Source organism: Monopterus albus, unplaced genomic scaffold, assembly GCF_001952655.1.
Source record: "Monopterus albus unplaced genomic scaffold, M_albus_1.0 scaffold443.1, whole genome shotgun sequence".
In the NCBI taxonomy this organism is placed as follows: domain Eukaryota; kingdom Metazoa; phylum Chordata; class Actinopteri; order Synbranchiformes; family Synbranchidae; genus Monopterus; species Monopterus albus.
In genome coordinates this window covers 77441-97551 of record NW_018128323.1, presented here as the reverse complement: position 1 = coordinate 97551, position 20111 = coordinate 77441, and the positions used below count along the sequence as shown (strand labels likewise).

Sequence of the window (20111 nt, the reverse complement as noted above, 5' to 3'; positions counted from 1 at the left end):
CTCCATTATTGTTACTTTTTTCCCCTATTCTCCTCTCTCTTAATTCATATTGAGGTCCCCCCTCCACCCTTTTTTCTCCCCTCTTTTCTTCCTTGGCCTCTCTCTATTTCATTGTAATGAGTAAATGCCTCATTAGCACAGAGCTCTGATTAATGCCATCTCCCCTTGTTATGTTCCTCTTTTTAATGAGTAAAATCTCTCTAAATATCTCTCTTGCTCCATCTTTACCATCACTCTCCCTCTGTCTGTCTCTTCCTGTCACTGACTTGTTCCAGTGCCTTCTCCCACTCGTTCTCTCTTTTACTCATTCTCTTCTTCAGCTTCTTACCGCTCTTGCTTCTCCGTCTGCCCTCTCTTTCTCACTGTTAAACAGGGTTGGGAGGGGCTAATAATTATTTCAGTACAGCCAGTATCAGTGCATTTCTAATTAGCCTCTCAAATAAACATGCACACATCAACACAAAAGTAATTATCAGTGAAAAACCAAATTTGGCAAAACATCATTAAGAAGTAGCAGGACACACTGCCTCACCACTTCTGCAGTATCCTCTCACTGTGTGAATGCTGTAAAAAATGACACAACAACCAGAAGAATGTGTCCGAACTCAGCAAACTTAGTCGTGCTAACCACTTGGAGATTATGGGAACATAAGACGCTGCAGCAAAACGTCACTGTACAGCATATTTTGTCTAGATGGTTTCTTTTAACCACATCAATATAAAAACAACACATCTATAGGAGACCTAGAAAAACAAGGTAGACTTTTCTGTTTTCCTTTTAAATTAAACTGTGCCTGAGGATTCTGTGCTTGTGCATGAGTTCACTGAGGTTACAGTGTCTGAAATACAGCTTGAAACTAGACTGGTGCTAATTTAAAAAAAAAAAAACTGTATTATCTCTTTTTTTATTCATCTAGCTGCAGTGAGCCGCCACAACAAGCCAGTACAGATGGGAAAAAAGTGCGGTATTAAAATACACATTAGAAAAATAAGCATATTTTTTGATGTAAAAACAAATATGAAGTGTTGTAGTGTCCACAACCTGCTCAGAGAATTTGCAGGCAAATGACTCCATACTCACCAGTGGAATACAAAACAATTAAATTGCAGCTGTGTCCTGGCATTGATGTATTGATTTTATATGGTGGAATTTATTTAGCATTGCAGCATTTAACCCACCAGGACGATGAAGCCAGAGCTCCAACATAATCTTGAAATATTAATCCGTCTGGTGATGAATGGACTGTTTGGCGTGCACCCTCAAACAAAGGATATTGGCTAGGCTTGTATTAATATTTCTAAGTACTGTGTGTGTGCACATGTGGGAGCGCTGCACCATTTCTGACTGTTAATCTCCAGCCTCTCTGCACCTCTCCTCCATATAGTTCCTTCCCTCTTGATGTCTCTCTCACCCCTCGCTCCCCTGTTTCCCCCTTTGTCCCTCACACACGCACACACAGCCTATAATTTCCCAAGTGCTTGTTGAGGATCATACACTCATGCTTTCAGGTCTTTGTCTCTGACTGGGGGCTAGTGCCGCCTCAATGGATCACATCTGTTTTCCTTCTGTCTTTTTCCCCCGCCTCTCGCTCTCTTTCTGCCTCTTCCCTTCTATCTCTCACTTTCCCCTCAATTTCCCACCTCTCTGTTTTCTTTGTCTTCCACTCCCAAGTGCTGGAGGGATGGAAAAGAGACCATTCAGAATGCTCTTTCAACTGAAAAACCATAGCTCTAAACCTTGACACTATACTTATAGGAGCACTTGGAGATAAGTAACTGAACAACATGGTATCCCAATCTGATCACAGCAGATGTGGCGTAAAAGCTGCATTAATTAAAATTTTACACATTGTCTGATAGATCAAGTGAAAATGGAACAGGACGCGGTGTCATACTGCCGTACTACCCCCCTCCATAACACTCTGTTGCTTACAGCTTTTCTATTGTTATTCTAGCTTCTATACCCCGTGTTGTTAAAATATGATCCATAAATTAGCCCCTCCTGCCACCTAATGAAGGTTATAAAAAACACTTTTTGAACCATGAAAAGTCACTTCTAACAGATGCGACTATTAGTATCTAGTGCTATCATGTTTGTTTTGGTGACATTACAGACCTAGCATGGTTTTGAATTAATAGAATTTAAGTTCCAGAGTAATTTGAGCTTTGTGGAATGTTAGTGCTTTGTGTGACATTAACTACAAGCAGACTCTTCTACTTGACTGTCAAAATGATTCTTTAGTCAGCTAACGCTAGCTTTGGACTGGAGACCAGAACATGTGAGTGGAGCGGAGCACAAGCAGGCGGATTTTGGACAGAGCACAGAGTGGCTTTTTTAAAAAGGAGGCAGTGTCGCTCGATGTAACAACCTTATTACTATTGTAACAACCCTCAAGTCATTTTTTATAGATTGAGATAGTTAAATAATTATATTTTTACACTCCAGACCTACATACTGTACATTCTGGATGGACAGGCAGGCATAAGGAAGGGAGTGGCACTTTTTCTTAATGGGTGCTTCAGCATCTGCTTCCTAGGCTCACATATACTATGTTCACACCTTAAAACACAAAAATTTCACACATAATCTAACGCATTCTCAGGTAAACTGAACATATAATTCAATCTTGATATGACATGCAGTGAAATAGTTAATAAAACAGGCAGTCTGACAGCCTGACAGACAATAACAGTCAGTCAGTCAATCAAAACTGCAGGCAGCCACAGAGATCAGCATATCTTCAAGAGCAGAAAATCAGGGAGGGGACAATATTAGCTTTATTCTCTCTAAAGTCAATTTTTCAGTCTATTTAACTGAACCTCTACTTCTATCTGTGGCTCCATCCCCGTTTCTATCATTTTCTCTCTCTTCCTGCTGCCTCTCGATGTTGCTCTCTCTGTGTTATTTCACACCAATATCATCAGTCACGGTGCATCTCCCTACATTGTTTTGCTGTGATTTCCCATGGGTGTTATATGAGGCCTTAACCTATGATGCCCAGAGCACTTTTCTCCTATCAGATTGGTTGGGGGTGTTAGGGAATTGTCCTTGTGTGTGTGTGTGTGTGTGTGCATATGTGCTGGGGGTGTGGGGTGCGTACAGATGATGCCCACATTCTACTCCTGACCTTAACCACACCAAACCAAATGCCTCAACATAATAATTTTAACCCCATTGAGATTAATAGGCCAATCACATTTCTTCTCCCAGTGCCCCAGGTGGGATCCACATTTGTGTGAAGGACAAGGGTGTTTGCTAATTCAAGCTTTCAGTGGGTTAATTGTTTATGCAATAAATCAGCTTGGATTAAAATGAAAATTGAGTGAAAAATAAAAGAATATTGCACAAACAAATAAAGCAGTTGTGCCTGAAAGCTGCATTAATCAATATGTTTACACTAGCAATGGATTATATGACTATGTGAAATGTGAACAGTGTTGCTTGTGTAGATGAACACAGAGAAATCACAGACTGCAGTTCTCTTCAGCTCTACAGAGCATTTTAGGACCTTTCAGCTCATTTGGTCACTGCCCACACTGTTTGTAATCACTCCTTGTTGAGTTTTTGCTCTCTCTCACTCCGCTTATAAACCTTGTTCCCATGGAGAATAGATATGAAGAAGGCAAAATGTGAAGTAGCACCTTTAAACTACTGCAATACAAATGACTAATGAGAACCTATCTCACACCTGCTAGACTAAGCCATATGTTCCCTAATGTTTCAGATATTTGTGTGAAGTGTGGGGAGGAAAGTGGTACACTAATTCATTGCTTACCCAAACTTAGTCATCATACTTGAAAAAGAAAGTAAGCCAATGGTAAACTGATCTACTGTAAATGTTGTGCACTGTCCATGGTTCCTGCACTGACATGTGAACTGAGATGTATAAACGTCAGCATGTTCCCAGATTTCAGCAATTATTTTAATGAGTGTAACCATATCACGATCAATGACAGTGAGGGCCCAAACTACAAAATAAGACCCAGGACATAATAAATCATAATTATCTTCTAATGTTTCCATCAGTCACACCTTCTTCAGACCCTTTTCTTCCTCAATTCCAAAGGAGCTCATTAGTTCAAACCTTCAAGAAATACACATTAAATGAGTTGTAAAATAGAGGCAGTTTAGCATGTACAACGAAAACAAACATTACTGCTGATACACAGCCAGGATATTAACACCAGCCACAATCCAAAGCCTGAAAGTTAAGTCAGTCAGATCCATTATCTACTGTGGCATACAGCCAATCTGTGTTCAATCACTTTGTTATGTCTGAACAATTAAAAACTAACTCTTGATGTTGCACATGAAACTATACAGTAACAATGAATGATCAAATCGAATCACCAGTAATAATAGCTCAGGGCTCAAATAATGAAATTGGCTGGTAGGAATATCCCACTAGAGACATGTTGATGAAAAAGGCAATTTCATGCCATGATTTCAACAAATGCATCCATTGATCAAACACAGTCAGGGCTGATGCATTAACTCAGTGAATTGGGCTGGATGTTAACTTGAACGTGTGATTAAATGGGTGGGATCCTCTCATTCATCGTCTCAGTCGGTGGTGGTGAATGAACACTGATGGGAGTAAAATTAAGTGACTATTAGTATTCAAACTGGCCCTGGCAATCTGTTTTTTACTTTCTTCAGGGATGAAGTGGGTAGTTTGCAGTTTGATTTACTGTCATATTACTTCAACAATTTATCCTGCAGTAAAATGCTTGCCCTGCGCTGATAACAGTGGCTATTGATGTTGATATGAAATTATTATGAAAGGAACATATCTTACTATTTCCTGTTAGATGAGCAATCATGTCTTCCTATGAGGTTTTGTTGTTCTAACTTTCTCTGTTTCTACTTTTTCTACATTTTCCTTTGTCCCCTCTTCCCCTCTCTTGAAAGGGACACTGACTCACATGTGGCTTCATTCGATAACATGACATCTTCTACAGCTCCCATCATACCATCGCCTGTCTGAACCTCTCTGTCTCGATAACTTTCTTTTCTAGCCCCAGTCTTTAAATCTTTAGTTTTCCCTCGTTCTCGTCTATCTTTCATTTTTATCTCACATTCTAATGTTGTCCCTGCAGCCACTCCTTTCTCTTTCTGTCACCACGCCATTGTGCGTTTGAGGAGTGAAATTAGATGCCTGGCTAGATATGGGATTCAAAATGGCACTGTTTCTCATCTGTTTGGATGAGGAGTGTGTTCATAAGTATGTGTCCCTCATGCTTTCTTGTGACTGTTATAATGAATGACAAATTCTCCTATGACTGGCAGAGCAAGCAGACATCAACACATGCACATACATTTACAGACACACACTTTCACACATACAGTATGCAAAAAAGCATGTGGGAACCCTCCCGCCCCCCCAAAACAGCACCCCACCCCCTCAGTTAATGACTGACAGCTGAGGGCGATGTACAGTATGTGTGTATCTATGTGTCTGTAGCTGTGTGTCATCTGACACCCAGAGGGTGGCTGCATCTTTTATATGACAGTGGACTAGTGACAGTTAGCTGTCTAAGAGTGCATATGAGAGCGAGAGAGTGAATTTGTGAGTGTGTGCGTGTTTGCAACATGGTGACAATTCTCTCTCCACAGGCTCCTCTCCAAATCTGTCAGGGATGCCACATCAGAAATCTTTATAAGGATTAATTTTATGGCATTGCTGCTATATTAGATAGTGCGACAGCAAGTGACAGGAAGGATGGGAGTGTGACAGACTTAAACTCAAATAACTGCCAAGACAGGATATACACCTTATCCTTGCCTATGGAGCTCTACAGGGGCCTCATGCAAAAATATACACGTGATAAAAAGGTACATCCAACATACAATTTAAAAGGCAAACATGTTTTGCTATTAACATCCACCAAAAGCAGGGGTTTGCGCTGGCATTTGTTGGGTTGTTTGTTTTCTTGTTTGTTTACAGTACAACTCAAAAAGTAATGAACAGATTTTGATGAATTTTTTAAATTTTTTGGAGAGGTAGGGTATGGCCCATGGAAAATTCTGGTGCTGATCCAGATTTTCATTTGGATACAAGGATATTTTAAATTATTTTTCACCACTGTCAGTGATGGAGACGCAGTTGACTATATGTGGGCCCCCTTATGGCCAAAGTGCACGGCTGTGCTGCTGAGCACTCCAAGCGCATACGGAGACAAATCCCTGGGTTAGTGACAGGTGCCCATTCACTGTCAGTGGAAACCAAGTGCTGTCAGTCAGTACACCCTGATGTGCAAAACAGGGACTGAAGAAGTCCAGCGAGGCAACAGCACAGAGCAACATGGGGAAGATCTACTCTATGCAGCCACAGCTGGGCGAGAGCCTGATGGCTGAGATTTTGAGCCATGCTCAAAGCTCTTATAATTTTCATCCATACAACTGGTATTATGCCATTGTATTATATTTGGCAGAGGTTTGCACTCTCTGAGTGCTTTGTAGTTTAGTCTTTTAATTCATTATCTGGTTGTTTTTCTTTACAGCATCATCAAACATATACATAAAAGTTGCTGTTGCTACAAGTCATAACAAATGAGCAATTCTAATGTGTGAAACAAACTAATTCATACAATTTGTAATCCAATTTATCAGAGACTAGACTGCTTATGGCAGCTTCAAATGGCCACCTTCTAAGGTGTGGAGTAAAGCCTTGAAACAGATGCAATAGTTCATAAATCAGGCACATTCTTCTCAAAGTCATTCATTGCCATGCACTTTACAAACAAAAAGCAAAGGGAGCAGTTGCGTGAGAAATGAAACAGAGAGCTTAAGAAAAAAGTTCCCATCCAGCCTCCGCACAGCTGGCCGAGCTCTGCCTGAAGAAGGCGTGCTTGTCAGACTGTCACTGTAAGACATTTTCGGACACAGCCACTCTAATTGTAGCGGTGAGTAGGTGGAAGGGATTTCACATGCTTTCTGACTATCTGACAAGCATGATGGTGCTTTAAAGCTCATCACATATGTCTACAGCATATATGTGCTTTTTAACAACATGTACTGCATGTGTAGATAAGCAGCTGTAAAGCAAGCATCATCATAGCTTTACTTGCCTGTCGCTTTTGTACCTTCATTGTGAACTTCCATTTTTGTTAAATGCTCAAAGGAGATCAGTCTGTTGTTTAAGAAGTGGCAGTGGCTCATTACAGTTTGGTTTGTCTTCATAGCTTTCTGCCATCGTTGCTGTTTAGAGTCCATTACTGACCTTACTTTACCTCCTAATACACTGCCCCCACCATTCATATGATTAATTTCTTGTGGTCATGTAGTATTAACTTCAAAAGATGCACACAATCAACACTAGTGGGTAGCCATCCTCAATGGCAAAAGAGAACTCTGACTCAAAATAATTGACGAATTAATAAAATTTGTTAGAGCCATACTGTATGCTTGTGACAGTGTCAGTGATCCATGTCTGACATGCAACATGCTCCTCCTGATGTCCTCCTAATGCAGTGTCACGATTTGTCATTATCTCAGTCATGATGATCTGTCTGTTTCTATGTCCATCCATCTGTCTGCCTCACTTCATGACTTCAACTTGAGCTGACACACTCTGATGCATATCTCCTCCTCACTGTCTCTCCCAGCTTTCCGCTCACTGTCTTGGGTTTACTTTCCATATGAAAGCCAAATGTCATATTGTAGAAGTTTGGCTAATTTCATACAGCCCTAATCTTTCTGACTTACCTGTTGCTGTGCTAATATTGGGAACATCTGCAGTATACTCATTTAAATTTTGAAGCCAGGCCTCTAAGTATTCACTTACGTCCCTGGCTGTCTGATCGGCGTTCTAATAAACTTACACCGCTGGCACTAGATATCAGATCTATTCATGAATAAAAGTGTTGGCACTGGAAAATTACATCGAACTTACAGTACAAATCCAAGAATCACAGATAACATGGCATAAATCAAAGTGAGTTTGATTCGCTGCCCCTTTCATACACTGAAAGATGTCAGCTCTCTGTAATGAAGAAAAATGGAGTCTGTCGCAATCACTTTTGTCCTGTGACCTCAAAGTAATGGACCAAGTGTATAAAGTAATGTATTTAACTGGCACTCGCCACTGACCAATACATACAACCCTGCACTACGAATTCTTATTGACCATAAATAACACTGTCCTGACAGGGACACACTTCCTCAAGTCTTGACATGATAAATCTAGAGGATGAAAGTGAACGAAAAGGAAGCAAGCAGATGAAGAAGAGCGAGATGGACAGATTCTATCATGGTTTAAAAAACATACTGAACTCAAGTTTACAACTTAGAGACAGACTGTCAAAGTTCCTTTATTTACAGTAATGCAGAGAAAGACAGGTAGGAGGGTACTGGGCAGGGATAAAGTCAGCAGACAGGCAGAGGTGAGCAACAGGCAGGCAGAAACCAGCCAGCCTAAATAAATAGGCTGGAAACAGGAAACAAGGCTGGAAAGTACATCCTGACAGATGACAAAAGGAAGCAGGCCTATATTAAAGTGCTAATGAGGGAATGGCGCACAGGAGGGTGGGGCAACCGGGTGCAAGGAAAAGGTGTGAAGAACTGGGGTTACTACAGGGCAGGTGGTAGAAGCAGGATCTGAAATGAGAGGAGAACTATTGGAACGGCAGGGCAAGCAGAGAATGACTAAATGGCCAAGAATGGATGAACTCTGGCAAGATTCACAAGGCACTTCAAAAAACAACAAGAAAAAGACTTGATGATAGGCTGTGGGGGAGGGAGGGAGACCAAGAGCTGCATCAGAAAGTAATGGAGAAGGAAGACTGGGTGTTTTTCATTTCTATCACAGTATTCTTGAAGCACAAAGCACACCATCATTATCCTTATCAAACACTAGCAAGTTATTCTGGACCATTGTGCAAGATACATAAAAAGAAGTGAGACTAGCAGGAAAAAACCTGTCACTATGGTACATGCTCATCTCAATCTTTGTTATCTGTATCAACCATGTACAGTATTTTTATCATCTGTGACCCAGATCTTTAGCATCTCTTTTTTTTGCTGCACCGCCATGACATTAGATTTCAACTTTAAACCTATTTGGTTTGCTCTGATGTGAATAGTACATAATTAATTTGGATCCCAATTTTGATTTAATTTTAGTTTTATGACAAAAAAATATGTTGTACTCACATTTTAGTTTGGTTTTAGTTTATTTTTGTTAAAATTATGTCATAATTCTTTTTTATTTTTGTGTCTGCTATGAAATCCAAGGCTTGCCACCATCTTAAATTTGTACTGTTGCCATGATTGGGATGTGTTCCATGTGTGCCATTTGTTATGCTAACTAAAATGAAGAAAGACTAACCTTTCTGTAATATGAACACTGTGCAGCAGAAAATAAATCTAGCTTTGTCACATTTTTGACGGAGCTTCAAACTAGATGACAACAATCACAAACATACTGTAGCCAGAGTTGTTTTACATGTGGCCCAGTGTAATAATAGCCCTAAGGTCAGTAAACAAACCTTGGAACAGTAGGTGATGGATCTGTATATCATACAACAGCTGGTGAATCGGGGGGGGGTCATAGGCATTTGTGGCTCCCCTCTCTCTCTCAGTAACTGGGTCAAGGTTGATGTGCCCTTGAGGGAGGTGCATGCAGACTGTTCTGGTCATAAACACAAGCTGTTCAGCATCTGGTTCGAGCACGCTTCTCTCTGATTGGTCAGCAGGTAATTGATAAAGGTGTCACCAATTAAGTGGCTCTTTCATCATTTCTAGAAACCAGAACCAAGGCCTTTTATAAAAGGGTCTTTTGGATATTATATTTTATGATGGAACATAAATGCTAAATGTGGTGACATCATTAATTTTATTGTGCATATTATTATGCTGCTTTTATTCCAGGTGTTCCTGGAATTACTCTCTCGTCTTCCAAAAGGGCAGAGCAGGCTGATATTTCAGTGTGATAGTGATTTTATACAACTGTTGACTGACTGCAACTTCTGGCCATAGTTAGGATGGCAACAAAACCTAACAAGGCTTACAGTCTGTATGTCAGTGGAGAGAGATGAGATGGAGAGGGGATGGGTGTATTGGAGAACAAGTGAGTACCAGAGGAGACAGGAGATCTAGCTGGTGAATATGTGCAGATACCCAGAGTCTGAACTCAAGGTAATTAAGATAGAAAAAGTGAGAATAATATGAGGATTAGGATAGATGATATGTGGTGCTATAACTGTAATTTTCTGTGATTTATTAAATGGATAGAAGACACGTTATATAACTGTCCAACAGAACAAGTAATTTACAGCAAATTTTAGAGAGAAAACCACAGTTATACCACAGAGCGTAATCAGCCGTAATCAGCGCTCCCATCAACTGATTTATTCTGTTTATACAAGCGCTGATTGGCCCTAATTAATTGTCCAAGTTGATAATCTGTGTTTAAAATCAACAAACTCTAATGCAGAAAAGCAGACTCACATTTTCAAAGCGAGGGTGAAAAGAACTGAACCTCAACTCATGTCTTACATCTATAATATATGAGTGTCTAATAGCAATGCAAAGAACTGACATGCTTTCATTAGCCATACATCATCATGAATCAGTCTGTTAGAATTACACCCCTCATTTACACTATAGCAAGAAAGCCAAGTAAAAATCCAAACAGGAAGCATTAAAGAATAATTTCGATCCCATTGCACAAATCACCTCAGGTCGTGCTTTCACATTCTAGCTAGATGAAAGGTGCAAAATGAGTATCATCTTTCCAGGATGCATACCTTATCTTTACCCCTCTTAAGTGATAACTGCATCAGTGAGAGGCCTGTAGAAGTAGCCGCTGACAGGGTTTTGCCCCCCGTCAATTATGGCAGCTGAAGTTCCATTATATGAAATTAGGTGACCTTTCCGGTCAGAAGACGGAAAAAGAGAGAAATTCCAGAGAGATTTCAGCACTTGCGGTTATTTCAGGTACATCTTACCACCACAGTCTTTTACCATAAAGAAAGGTGTGCCTTTTTTTTGTGTGTGTGAGTCACAAACACTTCCACTTGTGATTGTGGAGTAAAGCTACAAAGTGACACTTCATTTACTTCATAAATGATCTTTGCTGAGTACTGACAATGGCTTGCAGAGAGCATATCAACAACAGAACAGGCTGTGAGAGCAGTGTGAGTGAAAGCACATGAAGACAAAACCTTTGTCTCACACTTCTTTCATAGGAGTCATTCATGGGTTTGTGTTAGTTTATGTGGAAAGCAATTTTGACAGTTACTAAATAGCTTCAAGTACATTACCACGCTCCTCTGGACTGGGTTGATATAGAAATTTCTAAATGTAAATGAAAGACTATTAAATGTTAAGGTTTGTGTTATTCTATATTTTCTTTAGTGACTCTCATGAAAAAACAGCAAAAAATGTACCAGTCTTAATATTTTCCAAATTCTTTATCAGAGGCCCTCAACCCCAAACCTGTTGGTTTATACTTAAGATGTAAGTCTTAAACATTGCGTCACAAAGAGCAGACGCACTCTAGAATAATTTAAAAAAAAGTAAATTGTGCATTTTTGGGGGGACTATTTTCAGCTGTGGAGCAATAAACATTAGGCAGCTAGTGAGTATTAAGCAGCAGAATGATTTATGTCTGAATGACTCAAAATAAACTGCAGTTCCCAGATTCATGGTAATGAGGGAACATGTCACTCAGTGCAACACTGTGGCTCCCTGGAGTGTTTTCAGTAGTTTTTGGGCAGAGGAGTTAGATTTATCAGGCTTTGCTTATACAGGCAGCACTTGTTAGTAGGATCTGTTTATTGCTGGTTTAGGTCTTTTCATGGGGTCTGTTGACTATAAGAACAATATAGAATATTGCTTGCCATGGTGGCCGGTGCTAATCATAGAAATCTTGCATGCAGTAATGCTGTAATACAATCAGTGAAGTGACGGTGGCTGTTCATTTTGACATGCACTGCAGATGACTTTATAAGAATGCAGAAATAGTCCCAGGAAATGTTTTCTTACTCTGGACAGATCTCCAACCTCCAGGTAAAAACAGATGATGAAAACATTCCAGGTCATCCACGCTACGAGCCAGGCTGCATACTGCAGAGAGACAGAGGGAGAGAGGAACGTGAGGGGCAGACAAGATTTGACAGGCTTTTGGTGGAGAATTAAAAAGGCGTGTTCATGTCTTGCATTTGGAGCGAGTGCAATGGAGAGAAAAGACAGAGGGAGGCGTCAGTTTTGATGTTGTTAAGATGCAGAGAAACAAAAACAGCGGCAGGGAGTGCAACCAATCATCTGAATCAAACCAGACGGAGAGAAAAATGGTTGGTGGGACAGCAAGTGTGTATGTGTGTAAAGAACAGTAATAGGCAGGAAAGAATGAATGAATGGTGGAAGGAAGGCAGAATTTATAAGCTTTGATCAAACTTTCATCCGCTTTCATTATCTGCATTTTTTCACTAAATATTCTGCATGTGAGTGTGAGTGTGTGTGTGTTTGTGTGCATGTGAACGTCTCGGGGTGGTGTATGATGTGTGGGAGGGATGCATGGAGGCCTACAGCCACTGTGGGAACTTCTGAAAGTTTTCTGAAATATGATTTTATCTACAGCTGCCAGAAACAGAAGACAGAAACAAATAATTCCACTCGGTATGTTGTTCCTACTCCCACTCCATGTCACTGTTCTAACCTTTCATTTACTATACTCAGAATTTTTTGACACTGACTTCCTGACTATTGGATCCACCAGTTGGCAATTCTTTCAATAAATACTGAAAACTGGGTCATGATTCTTGCTGTACATAACACGTACGATTAGCTTTAGTTAACACAGGAGTGAGGACAAACTGTTGCACACTGAATGTTACAGAATGTTACAGTCTGTGCAGCTATTTAGTCATGTGCTGACATGACATACAATTTTCATGGATAGCAAACTAAAATCCAGTGAAACAGAAAAGAGGCTGTTGTTAAATCTAGAGCAAAAGATATTTAAAATATGTATCCAAAGAGTAAATGTGCGTGTAAGTGTGTAAAACCCACCCCAGTGATGTATCTCGGCCTGAACTGAATCGTGCCAAACAGGCCCAGGATGACGATGATGATGTGGAGGAAGTTGGTCAAGATGGGAGCCCACTGGTAGCCCAGGAAATCGATCACCTGACGTTCCAACACACTGACCTGAGAGGAAGAGGACGAAGAGGAGGAGGAGGTAAAGAAACAGCAAATCAGCAACAGCAGGTTGTGATCTTAACAAAACATTTGACAAAAAAAACCATGGACACGCACAGAAAGGTGCACAGGTGAATCAATAAGTCAATCGAAAGTTTATCTACAGTATTGTGATAAACAACAGATCATTACAGTCGGTTTCTGAATCTGCCAAACGTTTGATGGTTTCACATGCTCAGATGTGCGGATTTGCAGCTGGTCTTTCTCACAGAGGACAGTTAATGGAGTATTTTTAAGTTTTTGATTTTTAACTGGAAAATAACAGCAGTCTAAAAACACCATCTAAAGCTCTGGGAAGCTGAGACTGACATTTTTATGTCAATGAATTGCAATTATTTAGCATTATTTCCCCGTTTAAACTGATTGACTAATTAATCTTCATTGTCACATGGCCACCTAAAAAATCGTTTCTCCCTTTGTTTTATTATGAAGAATCAGCCATTACACATTACTGGAACTGTATACAGACAACACAGCTTTGTTCTATATTAGGTCTTATATTTCATTAGATCACTTTGCATTTACTATATTCATCGGCAACAATGACACTAACGAAAAATTCAAGTATTAAATTTTTTTCAACTCAGCTAATCGGTTATGTGAAGTGACTAATTATCTTCAGGCTATTTAGAAACTTTCAAAACTTAGGGTTAATTAGAATTCAAGCGATACACATGTCCGTTCCTCAGTGATGGACTTACTAATGAATTCGTGAGGTTAAAGAGGATGTATTCACAATTAGCGATTTAATCATAACTTAAAGTAAACTGTAATCAGTTATGTATGAATTAGTGCTGGGCTCCCAGGGCTGTGTGTGTGAGTTTATTATCATTCAGTCACTGGAGCCTCATGCTGAGATAGTTAATGAACTCAGCACAGCGTATGATACGGCACTGCTAAATATATTAACACACTCACTGAAGGAGAGAGAGAGAGAGGGAGAGAGGCAGGGACAAAGAGGAGAGACAAAGAAAAGGGTACATTAAGAAAGACTGCCAAGGATGCAGCTATTAGCTTCATTTAGCCCCAAAGGAGACAGATATTTACTCTTTTAAACTATCGACTACAAGTGTTTAAACACCTTCAGCTTACATATCAAATCAAGGGCTTTATTTTCTGTTATTCACACTTTCTTCACACACAAATGCACACACACTTCTGGATGGCTGAGTTTCGAGTGCCCTAATGTGAGACCATATGGCACCACTACGGGCTTTCACAGCCAAATAGCAGGTACACACACACACACACACACACTGCATAACGCATGCATAAAATGTAACCTTGTATAAACTACACTTTCTGACTTCAGTTATATGATATGAGAACATTTATCGGATGTGAAATTTACAAGACGAGGAAGCTGTGTGAATGAGTATGTGTGTGTGGGGTGCTGACATGTGCATCCACTCGTGTGTGTGTGTGTGTGTTTCCATGTCAGGGTAGGTCTACTGTGCTTGCACTTGACAGCACCTGCTGTTATTGGGCACACTGGGCTCAGCTGGCACCACAATGTGTGTGTTTGTGTGTGAGCGAGTCAAGGTTTGTGTGAGACAGAGAGACATTGTGTGTCTTTGTGTGAGTGCCTTTATGTGTGGGACAGGCTTCGTCTCTCTGTCTGTGTGTTTCTTTGTGTATTGGCTTCATTTTATTATGTAAAAGCGTGTTCTCGATTGACAATTATAGAGTGCTGCAACTGTGCCTCTCTCACAAACACACACATACGCACATTCAAAGGCCATTATAAGAAGTCAGGGGCCTCCTAGGCCATTACTGAGGCCCCTGGGGGGCCCTCTTTCATCACCAATGATATAAACAGTCTTCACTCCAGCTGGGACACTCACATTCACCCCAAAAACATACAATAAATCACGCAAACAGAAGGAGAAGAGATAAAATTTGATCGGAGGGATAAAGAATTTGTTTGTACACTATGGGCAGCAGCCATATTGATTTCTCTTGGCTAGTACTGCCCGCATCCTTAATCATCAGTCCGCAAAAACAATTTTTTTGTTGATGGAGATTATTGTTCTAACCCGAGTTTATGTGGATGCAAATAAAGAGTAATATTCAAAACCAGACCATCTGTTCCTTTGCGCCAGCCTCAGCTTTTGATGTGAATTTCTCATTACATGGCTCAGCTGCAAAACAACTAACTTCAGCTGCATCAGTACATTGCGCTCCGTAATTATGTCACTCAGTTCTCCTGGAAGACAAAAGACAAAGCATACATGCAGCCCCACATGCCCGTAATCCCTGCATCCTTTGCACGTGACTCCAGTGCCGGTGTGAATCTTAGCCTAAGGTGTGAACTCACTCAGCCTTTCAACACCTATGGCTTCTGGGGGAGAGAGATGGTGAGACGTGCACATAGCATAGTCACTAGCAGCCATGTTAGCAGATATGGCAGTTGTGTGAGAAGTGCAGCTGGTGAAAGGTTCAGCACTGTACAGGTGGAGCTTCAAGCAGGGCTAGTCGGGTCCTTTGGGATCCACCGTGACAGGCTTTGATGCTGCTGGCAGAGATGTTCATTTCAGTTCTACTGCTTAAAGCAAAAGGGTTCACATTCAGCTTGTTAATCTTGGTATATATACTGTGGGCACAGCACAGAAGTCTTAATGTGTGTCAGTTTATTTGTCCATTATAAAGCTAATAAGGCAGTACAGTGGCCATTTATAACTATTTAGTGAGCTAAATATGACTGACATGTTTGCATTTATGAATAATGGTGGAAATAGTACTCAGATCTCTTACTTAAGAAAAAGTTACAATACCACAGTGTTAAAATACTCAGTTAGAATCAGAACCAGAATCAGAATCTGCTTTATTGGCCAGGTGTGTCGGACACACGAGGAATCTGACTCTGGTAAAAGTAAAAGTCCTGCATTCAAAATGTTACTTAAGTAAAAGTACAAAAGTACTAGCATCAAAACATACTTAAGGTACTAACAGTAAAAGTACTCATTATGCAGAATGGCACATTTAACTTTAATGCACTTGGTTTATAATTAATTATGCATTTATTGTGTTCATCACTTTAATGGTAAAGGGGGAGCTAGCTTTAACGCTTATAAGTTGAATTACTGTTTGGGCAACAAGTAAATCTTCCACTATGGATAAAGTCTTATGATTATATTGTATTTTTTAAATTAATCTGGTTCTGAAAAATAACTAGCAGCTAATATATTTTGTCTAGAGACATTTTCAGATTGTAGAGATTTTAATGGTTGAAAGTTGGGTAAAAGTTTCAAGTCTGTTTCGCCTCTGACCACACCCTGTATTATGCAGGGGTATTGTTAAATGGTCTACAAAATCTGCTGTGTTGCAGTTATAACCACACTCAACAGGGATGTCCCCATATGCTGACACACCCCAAATTACACTTCTGCATCATTACATCAAAGCAAGAGGGTAAAGCCAAACGCAAGATTTCCAGCATGTGTTAAATTACTCTTTAAATATGAATAAAGAGTCAAAAAGCTGCCATTTACACTATGAGCAACTACAATATATTCTCCCTTTGCATGCCCAGGAAGGCAGACACGCCACAGACATGCAGCTGATGAAAGACACTCGCACGCAAATGCTTAGGAAACAGACTGGCAGCAGAAAGATAAGAGTGATGAAAGGGACAGAGAGGCAGAGGAGAAAACAGGGACAGAGAGAAAGTCTTTGGTGAGTTTGGAAAAGATTTTGGTCTATTTCATAATGAATGATAGAGTGATTTGAAAAAATGATTATTGCTCCAGACAGGGAGACAGCTGCACTGTATGACCATTATGAGACACTGCGGAGTGATAAAAGTGTCTTTTATCTTAAACAGAAAAAGAGAACAGAGAGAATAAGATGGCAAATGATGGAGAGAGACAGGCCCAGAGATCTGATGAGAGGCCCTGAAGAGATTGAGAGGTGATTAAGAGCTGACTGTTACTGAGGAAAAAAGAAGATGAGAGAGAAACGGTGGGTGAGAGAAATGAAAATGTCTCATCTTCTGTCCCTCTGTCACTCCATTCCTCCCTCCTCACCTTCTTTCCTCTCCCACTCACTCTTTCTATTAATGCTCTCTCATCTTCTCATTTCCTCTCTAGCTCTCCGTTCTTTCCTTTTCTCATCATCACACCCTGTTCTCGTCCTCTCTTCTTCCTCTCCTACATATTTAATATGCATTCATCCGTTACCAGATCTGTTGTGTCATAAAACAGCAAATTACCTCATCTGTCTCCTCCCTCTTTCCTTCCATCTCTTCCCTCCTTCACTGCACCATCTCCCCCACTCCCATCTCTCTCTGCCTCTCCTTTTTGTCCAGCTCTACCTTTCACCTGCCGTCTTCTCTACACGCAGCATTTCCTTCTCTAGCTTACCACCCTTTTCCTCCCTTGACTCCACTGACCTGTTATCTCTCCCACATGCCGCCTCCTTTCCACAATCTCATCCTTCCCCTCCCTCGTTCCCGGGGCCCTCTGGCTCAGAGTTTTCGCTTGGTTTTGTGACCTTTAAAAACTGCTGATCAAATTCTGCTGCTCATCCCATTACAGACGACAGAGAGGACGGCAAAAGGGGGAGGGATGAAGAGAAAGAGATGAGGTCGGACAGGGTGAAATGGATAGTGAGAAGAAGCTGGTAGAGGAAAGCAGCGGGGATGGAGTGGAAAGAGAAACAGGCTTAGGAAGTGAGAAACCATCCAACAGACATGAGTCAGACAGGGAGCATTACGACTGTGTAGCAACATCCAAGCAAATCGGACAAACGTTGAGGTAAATATATGCCCTTATTTTCTCCTCTACAGCTTTCATTCCGAAACCATCATTTTTTTCTGTCTTTGTAATAATCGTAAACTTTATTCTCCTAATAAAACTCCGAAGCAATCGTGGTTTACTGTTAACTTAATTAAGGCCGCCTGCCTGCACAGTGTCCCACTGTGTACAGCAAAAGCAATCTCCTATCGATTTGGTTCACACAACGATCAATTCATCTCCATTGGAGGCTATTAGGGACCATTTGTGGCTACTTAGAGCTCTGAGAGAGAGAGCAAAGACAGCAGGGAAGATGGGGCAAGCAAAGCAAGAGGGGAAAAGATAAAAGGATATAGAGTGAAGGAGTGGGCGCAAATGGTGAAGGAAGGAGAGAATCAAAAAGAGGGGTGGAAATGGTACAATACAGTGATGATCATAGGTGGAAATCTCTCCATTAAATATCCAGTTTCCACCATAATGTCCTTAGTCATTCAGCTATAGATAGACTGCACACAACTCCAACTGAGAGTCCCACCTAATGTAAAATAACAATCCGAGATAACCATTAGGTTGGTATACTTAAGATTGTGGTTACAAACCCTATAACAGTGGTTTCATGGAAACAGACACTGTTTTAATACCTGTGATTCATAAAGCTGGTGGTACCTTTGTGTGAGTTAGCTAAACTTCCCAGAGTTGTGCTAAGCTTCTTCTGAGCCCTGTGGTGTATATTTCAAATTTCCTGACCTTAAGGGGCTTTCTAGGCTGGGGAAAGAGATTCTCAAGATACTTTGAGCAATCCAGCTTAATATTTCATTCAGTTCTCACATTTCATCATGTGCTTCTGCCGCTTAACATGCTGAGGTGAGGATGAAAAGACACACCAGGGTTGAAATAATATGGGTGTTTGAAAACTGACTCTGGGAAAGCACCGGTTTTTCTAGGGAGGAACTAAAATTTGTGTCAGAATCTGTAAATTAGACTGTTTCCATATCCATCCAACTAGAACACTTACCCCAAAAAGAAAAATATCAAAGTCTACAGGTGGGTTTTGAGTTGCTTTTTAAAGATGTCCACAGAGTCCATGGACTAAAGTCCAAAGGAATGGGGCTTCAAAGGCACAGTCTCATATAGTTGTGAAGGTGGAGCACCTAATATCAGAAGATATTACTGATGTTCTAAGGCTGCAGTACATTTCTAATTATAGGTGGTGAATCTTAAACCAAATTAGAATTTTGATGGGGAGCCAGTGTAAAGAGGTCAAGATCTGAGTAACAGAGAAACGCTGGGTTATGCTTGAACAGAACCAGTTTGACAGTTGACATCAGCTGTGTCATGGCAGAAGAGATCTAGCCTACTATTGGTGTTTGCAGCTAATCTGTTCATGGTTCACACTGCCTTCAAACAAATGAACTAAGTGTTGTTATGATGCAACACTGCCTACGTTTAGCCCCTGTGAAAAATCCCAAAGTTTATATAGATGACTCAGGCTTTAATGACCTTTTCTGAAGGTCTTAAAAACTACTAGAAACAGGAGGAGGTATCACATTAATTGGTGGTGTCTGGCTGCAACCTCCTTAACCCATAAAAGAAATTATGCCCAAAAAAATATTTAAAAGAAATATAATTAATTAAAAATAAACAAAACAGACCAGTTAAAATGTGGGAATGCTTGAGGATGGCTCCAAAAGGGAGTCGCTTTACGTAGACTCCCAGGTTAAAATGCCCAACTAACAGCAGAAATACACATGTTTACAGCCGGGTACAAAAAACAGTTTGGTCTCTTGTTATGTGCCGTTCGCACCTGTCAGTGAGCGAACGAGAAAGAGGCGGACCCAGGTAGCCGACTTCGATGCAAGCAGTGATTTATTATGTACAGTGATGGTGAGAGTAAAAATACACCGAGGGAAATAATGCGTAGTCCTGTCGATGAGTAGTAGCCGGGTGTTTGACCAACAGCAGGAGGCGAAGAGATGGAGAGCTGGGCCGAGCTGCGTAGGCTGGGTCACTCCTGGGCTGGTCGGTGGTGATGGTGGCTACTGAAGGTAGAGACAGAGAGATGAAGGCAATAGTGGAACAGATAGGCGACTGAGCATTGACCTGCCTGGGAGGGGAGAGTGGAGCCACGGTCCGGAGGAACAGTCCATGGGGGGAACACAAAACAGTAGCTGGCT

The 20111-nt window shown here is 40.8% G+C and overlaps 1 protein-coding gene across 1 annotated transcript in view; it reads right to left on the bottom strand.

Moving 5' to 3' along the window:
* nkain2 (sodium/potassium transporting ATPase interacting 2) overlaps nt 1–20111 on the bottom strand; it is a 78882-nt gene that overhangs the window by 24597 nt on the left and 34174 nt on the right. Inside the window, exons 2-3 of the mRNA XM_020587182.1 lie at nt 13016–13153; nt 11990–12070 (exon numbers count right to left, since the gene is read on the bottom strand). Of these exons, the coding sequence (XP_020442838.1) occupies nt 11990–12070; nt 13016–13153 (219 nt within the window). The remainder of the gene's footprint in view (nt 1–11989; nt 12071–13015; nt 13154–20111) is intronic.